Below are 7,698 nucleotides of genomic sequence, written 5' to 3'. Positions count from 1 at the left end.
AAAGGAGGCAAAAATACTGTGTTCAGAGCACTGATCTGTGTGCTTACGGGACATTGTTTGCTCCTGCCTCGTGGGAAAAGCAGTTGTTTAAAGTTTCTCAGAAGCAAATAAGAAAGCAAATTATCAGAAAAGGAGGGAAAGGAATGCCTTGAATTTAGCAAGCGGAGGAAATGGGGTAGAATTCAGAAAAGCAGTATCATTCCTAACAAACAGCAACCAGACTAGTAAGCACAGGGAAGTCCATACCCTTCTGTGAAAGTTAAGCCCTATAAACGCAGACAAACTTCCCTGCCCCAAACAAGGCATTTTCAACTATTCAATTCTTAGAAGGTTAAGGAAATGGGAAAAACCCATCAAAAATGCATACCTCAGTCATTAAATTCAAAAACATTGAGGACTGCTTCCTTGTTTCCCAAGCAATAAAAATTCTAGCTGAAAAAAAGGGGAATAGTATCCAGTAATGGTTAGAAGTACCGACTAATAGTTATGAGATATGCCTCCCCCCTAGTCAGGGAAAGATCACAAGAACAAGTCACCATTGTTTTATTGATAAATAACTTTCTTTAGTATTTTCACCCAAACTCTAGCATTTCAGTGGTAAACAAAGTGCAATTTTTCATAAAGTCAACCTGAAGTCAATATAACCCAAACTTGTTAAACAAATCTTTTTAACTGAACACACATTTTTCAAGTTTATACCTTCATGTCGTCAAGGCAATGTAAGAAGTTACATTTCGCTTCAAAGCCTGTTAATTTATTTTATTGCTAAAGAATCTGAGCCGCTACATTTCAGAAGTGGTGATTAATCAGCTTTTGAAAGTTCCGCAAGACTTTGAGACACAAAGTCATGAATCCATGTATCAGTATCTGGAAGAGACGTGTCCACTAAATAAGTCACTATTTTTCGATCCCAAGAGTTAGTGCTTTCATTAATTGCCTGTATCTGCGCCACCAAGGGTTTCTTCTCTACTCGATTCCGAAACATTATTGATGCCTCTTCTGACCATTGCTGGCTTTTCACTCCTAGGACAAATGTAAAACAGAAGAGTATGTCATTTACAGACTAGACCAATTTGAGTGATCACACTTATATAGAACTGAGTGGTTTAAAACCTTGAGAAAACAGATATTCAAGTACCAGTGAAGGCAGCTTAACTCTAGGAAAAAACACACAAGCTCACTCATCTCCCACACAAACAATGTTAATTATTGCAGAGACTAGAACATTTGTTTTTTTCTTACAGTCTAAATCTATGGATAGCCTCACAAAAGTGAAAGGCAAACACACTGACTCAGTGAGTTTTTCCAAGTATAGTAGCTGTGATGTATGACCAAGCCATGTTACTTAGACAAGAAGGAAACTAAAGATCTTTTCAGAAGAAACTAGTGATTTGTATTCTGCCTGAGGATGCTGAAGCAGTAGCCTTGATTTAAATTTTCTTCATCTCAAAAGAGCATTAGCAACTAAAAAAAATCTGCCAAGCCTTCAAATCCCAAGCTAGATCTGCAGAGAGGAGAAGTAAATAGAAATGACTCCTAAATGTCTCACAACTCCTGCTATTTTTTGGGATCAGCGTCCCGCAAAGGTGGGCCTGCTCAGGGATACGATGCTAGAATCCAAACATGATTTGGATATGGCTGTGAATCACCAAGGAAGAAGCAGCTCCTGCAAACCAGGAATTTAGTCTCCCAAGACCACTGCTGGCGTACAGCATCTAGTCACAAAGGACTCAAAATGTTGTGCATGAATTCCCAAGCAGCAAGTTACAGATAAAGGAAACAAAACAGAGAAGTGACAACATTGCTTCTACTATTATCAGCAGCTTGCTGCTAATAGGACAGGACACCAGAGATAAGTAAATCCTAACAGGTTACAGAAGGAAAGCCAGGTTGGGAAGCAAATAGAATTGAACAAGAAAATAGACCAGAATCTGACAGGCAACAGATGAGAAAAAGAGGGAAGAAAAAAAGTGGAAGAATAGGAAGAAGATAGTTACCCATCATCTGGGCCCAGCTGGCCTGCTTCGACTATACGTGACAGCTCAGAAGCCAGCTTAGCTAGCTACTCAGGATTCTGTGAAGCAGGAAGAATTGATGACTTGCAGGCTCTCTTGGCAAGATCCTGTACTACCCCAGTACACAGACAGAGCTAGAAATCAGCTTCATTTCAGCACTGACCTCCTAGGACCCCAGCCTAGTGGGAACACATCCAACCTGAACTGTTTAAAGCAGTCCCCAAGGTCACACTTGAGGCTATGCAGGAAGGCAGATCCACAGAAAGCAACCACCAACAGAGCACCAACTGGTCTGTCACTTCAAGCAAGCCCATTCTGTAATTGAAGTCTAAGCTAATGTTTACCAAACAGAGGTAGAAAGTAGCAGGTGAGTAAGAAGAGATAAATCTGAAAGCAATGCCAAAATGAAATAAATCAGAACAGGAAGGAAAATACATTAAAGAGGGAACAAGTTTTAACTTTCTGATTTTGTTAGATGTATGCACACTCTGTGCCCTCACAGAATCACAGAATTGTAGGGGTTGGAAGGGACCTCAAGAGATCATCGGGTCCAACCCCCCTGCCAAAGCAGGCTCCCTAGAGCAGGTTGCCCAGGTAGGCGTCCTCCATTAAATTAACCTTACTCAAGTTCGATGAAAGCCCCCACCCTCCCCATGGAGTTTGTTTGTGAAAACTAATGTATTTCAGCCAACTTTGGGTTCCAAACGTGCACTAGAAAACAGTAAATTACAATATGGACAAGGTATGAAAGAAGAACATCTCCAGAAACTCAGCATATTGTCCCTAACTTTATGTAGACTATAATAATCAGAACATAAGTTCTTATCAACAGATATATTGTAACTTTCACACTTCATAATAGGTTATGTATAAAGATCCAAAAAACATTTGGGTTTGATTTCCCTGTGTCCTTTGCATATTAGTCACCACACACATTAAATGGTAAATATTTATGATGACAAAAAGCAGCTGCTGTTAAAATTTAAGCAACCTTCGGTTGTATACATGCTAGAAGTGCTCCATTAAATAGGTATGAAAACTGAACCATCACCACCCATGTAAAGAAGAAAAGAAGATCCACTTTGATGGCATAAACATGCATGCATTGAGCAGGTTTTTGCAAGCAGGTACATGTTTACTCTAGAAAAAAAGTCACTAGCATTCAGCTTTGTCCCCTTTACATTTACAGACATTTGGTATCCTCACTGATGTAAGACTTTAAATAAAAAGAAGAGTAAATGATTATCACCTACCTGCAAGCTGAGCTCTTATAGCTTGGAAAGGTAGTTTTCTGAATTTATCCAGGAGTGGCTGTACCTTCTCTATGCTGACAAGCTCATGTTTACCATAGTCCAGCTCGTATACTGACAAAAACCCATTTCTAAGAATTCCTTTTATTATCACCCTGTACCAACTGAAAAGAGGGAGAACAAGAATAAACACAATTTATATTCATACACTGTCAAGGCACCAGAAAAGCAATACATGACTGAAAGATTTTAACCAACGTGTCTCAAGCTTCCCAGATCTGGTATTATTTGAATAAAGTCCTTCTGACTACTATCTGGAAACATGACGAGACTGCAACCTCATTTACTCCCTTAATCTCCCAGCTATCACCAGACATCTGCCACCTTGCTAACAATGCAGACAACAAAGCATTTCCCCAAAAAACTGCAACAAGGCCAAGCTTTAAAGAAAAACGTGTAATTCCGTCACTATCTCCAACACAACTACGCATGATGATTTACCAAGATTTAAGTACTGCTGTAGGTAAAAGCTTTCCTTCACAGATTTTTAATCTAAGTATGTACTTACTGATTTTCAATTTTAGCTGCATACAACTTGTTTTTTTCAATGTTCACAGGTCTCTCTTCAGCCATGCTGTAGTACAAGATCATTTCTTCCATTAGGGCTTCCAGGTTATGTAGCTCTTTCCAAGGCTGGACAACAAAGTGACCTGGATGGCATGCCACTGAGACATAGACATCCATGAGCCCACCAACCTTTGACAAGGGTAGGGGTGGAGGCATATCACTGGCAGACACTGCACTACTGGGCTCCAAAGCAGGCTCAGCTGAATCAGAGAAACTCTTCTCTAGCCTTCCCCGATTTAACTGCAGCGCTGAAACTGTATCACCTGTCACTTTCGCGGAGCTGGTCCCCCTGGGCGTAACGCTCAAGAAAACATCTTTCTGATGTTTCCACAGGTCTGCATTTACAATCTGACGATTGACGCTACGATCCATGTCAGGGAAATTCTCTGGAGCAAACAAGTAAACGTGTGCAATTCCCTTTGAAACATCCTGTTTAACCACCTTTAGAAAGAAAGTACAGTTTAATTTTCAGTTATCAACTATTAAATGCATATCTGGTGTTGAACAGAAGACTAAAGCCTTAACAGAAAAGCAGCAACAGTTTATTCCTGTGAAGTATTTTCAAGATTCTCTCAAATAAATCAATGAAATTGCTGGATAGTAAGCCAGCAATCACAGGTGCTAAAAATAGCATTGATATTTATTCCACTAATGTAAAGCATATACAAAGCTTGAATCAAGTTGTGTTCTGCCCAACCAGTTCAATCTCACTATTGCTTGGCACAAGCACGTATGATTGCAGTTTTCTGGAAAACATTAGCCACAATTCTAAATTATCCAAACAATTCTAAACAATTAAGCAATACTATCAAATATTAACACTCAATCCTTCAGAAATCTCTTCCTGTCATTATGGGAGGTGAAAACTAGTAAATTAAGAATGGAATGAACAAAAGGTGACAAAAGCTTCTAGGTTTGTATCATGCATAATTTTCAAGCACTGGCATAAAAAATATCCTATTTAAGAGCATATATCATTGGCAGCAGCTAGCATTACTGATGATAAAGCACTGAAATTTTCATATGACGAAGTATGTAACATTTGTTTACATATTTCTCTGTTGATTTTTCTCTTTCCTCTAATAATCTGCACAGGATATTGCTACTTATAGGCAGCAAATGGGGGACGAATAAAAACTTTCCAAAACTAAAGCATACATGTTTCTTCTATTGTCTAATCAAGTGAAAACTAATACCAAACTCAAATTATCTTGAAAAAGATGTTTAGAAAAGGCAGTTGCAACAGTCGCAAGTCCCAGACCAAACGAGCTATGTTTTAACCGCACAGCCTCCTGGGTTAAAAGAAGGAAAAAGGTAGGAAAAAAAAGCTTTCTTTAGGAAAAAAACATGCTTTCTAAGTGCTCTGTCAGTACTTGGAATCAGATTTTTAAGAGGAAATCAGTTGTGTTTAGCCTCCAGATAGCAAAAAGATTTCCTTTATAAGGGTGGCCTCAGTTAACCAAACTGGAAAGGAAACACTGCCAATGGAAATAATTTTATCTCAAAGATAACAGAAACCCTTAAGTAAAAAATAGCAAATACTAAGTCACACTGGATTAGAAAAAACAACAAATGAAAACTAAAGTCGCTTTCAAAGACCAGAATGAGAAAAGGTTATCCTCACTTAAGAGGCATAAAAATCATTTAAGATCCATGGAACACTTACATATTTTTATGTGGTAAAACACAAACAACTGCTTCTTTCTTATCAGTTCGTAAAATATCTCTAGCTCCATATCTGGTCTGGCACAGGAAAATGAGAAAGGAAATCAGCTGCTAAATTCTTCAGAGGAAAAAGAAAAACTGCTAATGAGCCAAATATTCTTATGCCAAACATCATAAGAACGGGACTTTGTATTGCACTTAAGTCCAAGAGATGCCTACAAACTTTTAAGCTTCGTAACAGAAATAAACTCTGATGAATGGTTAAGTTTTCAAAGTTGTTCTTTCAATGCTTTTTCCACAGGCCTATAGATTTAAGGTCACACAGGCATTTTGACTATTTACCTTCATGCTAAATTCAGGACAACTCATTACTTTATCTCTCAGCCACAGTACAGCATCTGGAGTCCACATGCCAGTGTTGGGAGGCAGGTCTGCTAGGCAGCATTTTACAGCCTAAGAACAAAAGCATACAATAATATGGAAACTAGTCCACAAGTTCCTATTCTCAGAAAATTCATTAATTGTCATAGATTGAATAATATATGATAAACAGAAATAGACAGAGGGACATGCAAAAACAGTATCATTACTAGTACACTATTACCACAGCATCCTGTCAGTACACAGGACTACGCTACAGGTTATTTCAAAGATGCATAATGGAATGTACTCTATTATTGATCACGATGAAACAAACCAAAAAATTCATTGCATAAACCTAGAAGGAGCACCACTATCAAGAGATCTAGTATAGGTCACCTTTAACTTGTCTTTATACCTGAGGAGGTATTGCAATTACTTCTCTCAGGAATTGTGATGGGATTTCTCTAAGGTCTGAAGCTTCTACAGTTGCAACTGTTCCAGTGTCCACGAAGCATACACCAAGTGCCCGTCTACTGTGAATGATTGTTATCTGAAATAAGATAGGAAGACAATCATTTTAAGGTTAAAATCACAACAGTGAGGCATACACTGTAAAATGTTTCAAGGAAAGTAAGAATTCAGATTTAGCTGAAGAGTCTTTTCTATGTGGGAAAACTGTTGCTGTTCTTTGAATGCTTCTTACCTCTACACGTGCCCATTTTCCTTTGCAAGGTAACAAGCAGATTTTGCCACAGAAAGGCAGTGATACATTAAACTCTGATGTCTGCTGCAAATACAAAAACAAAAATTAAAATGAATAGAATCATTACTAGCTGACACTCGACTAGCCATTCCAAAAGCCACAAATGGAATAAACAGTTCTGATAAGCAACAGAGCTGTCTCAAATACAAAGTTTCTTCCCAGCCTCAGAAGCATTTTCTGTAACATTATTTTACGCTTGCCCCGTTAATAAAACTTTAATTCTGAGCTGTATATCTTACAGTGGAACCAAGAGAATATGAATTGCCAGGAAAAATACATTTGGAAGCACAGAATACAAAGATCACTGACTACTACCTTTAATGTTCTGAAAAGCAACAGCACCGTGGAACTGTGATAGGTAACTAAAGAATTTCCTATCTTATATTCTAAACTACATTTAGCATGGACTCAAAGCCTCATGAGGCTGACATTCACTGTGATGATCCTAAACAGCGTTAGAAGACACTGGACACATTGCAAAAAGCATAAATAGGTTCCCACTGGAGACCCATAAACACCTTAGTGTGATTACATTCTCAGACAAAACAAAAAACCTAATGAATAACTGTAAAGTCAAGGTCTGTCTTTGATAGCAACAAAATCCTAACACACTCTGTCCAGCAAGTCTGGACAGCTGCCTGCCTTTATGTAGCTAAACCTTACAGGGTATATTTTATACTCTTTCCTTCAGTGTTCTGCTTGCTTGAAACCGAATCTTGATAACCAAGACATATAAAGACATCCTCATATAATATAAAGCACTTCCAAATGGAGCATGTTCCAGAACAGGCCTAAAGCTCAACTTCTAAAAAAAACTTTGAAAAGTTAGTTTTACAAGCAGTAGTTCTAACACAGTCTTACTTTTCAAGAATCTGCATTTCATGATTTGATTCTCTCATGTTTCAGCTGGATGTTGAACAAATTCAATTCTCTAAACACTTTTTCTTTTGCATAAAATCTTGACTACAGTAAGGGTTGTTGCACGATTGTGTAAAAGGTAGATGAGATATTAGAC

The 7,698-nt window shown here is 38.1% G+C and overlaps 1 protein-coding gene across 4 annotated transcripts in view; it reads right to left on the bottom strand.

Annotated features, from left to right (window-relative positions):
- Window positions 1–528: 528 nt before the first annotated feature.
- Window positions 529–7,698, bottom strand: part of TDRD7 (tudor domain containing 7) — a 45,784-nt gene continuing 38,614 nt past the window's right edge. For 2 of the 4 annotated variants that reach the window (XM_040541908.1, XM_040541910.1), the window contains exons 12-17: window positions 6,624–6,707; window positions 6,336–6,470; window positions 5,900–6,010; window positions 3,834–4,333; window positions 3,269–3,429; window positions 529–1,023 (exon numbers count right to left, since the gene is read on the bottom strand). In XM_040541908.1, the coding sequence (XP_040397842.1) occupies window positions 803–1,023; window positions 3,269–3,429; window positions 3,834–4,333; window positions 5,900–6,010; window positions 6,336–6,470; window positions 6,624–6,707 (1,212 nt within the window). In that variant the 3' untranslated portion in view covers window positions 529–802. The remainder of the gene's footprint in view (window positions 1,024–3,268; window positions 3,430–3,833; window positions 4,334–5,899; window positions 6,011–6,335; window positions 6,471–6,623; window positions 6,708–7,698) is intronic. The other 2 variants (XM_040541911.1, XM_040541912.1) reach the window with 1 other exon arrangement.

This window comes from Cygnus olor, chromosome Z (genome assembly GCF_009769625.2).
Source record: "Cygnus olor isolate bCygOlo1 chromosome Z, bCygOlo1.pri.v2, whole genome shotgun sequence".
NCBI lineage: Eukaryota > Metazoa > Chordata > Aves > Anseriformes > Anatidae > Cygnus > Cygnus olor.
The sequence above is the reverse complement of the archived record's forward strand: the minus strand, read 5'-3'. Positions and strand labels throughout refer to the sequence as shown.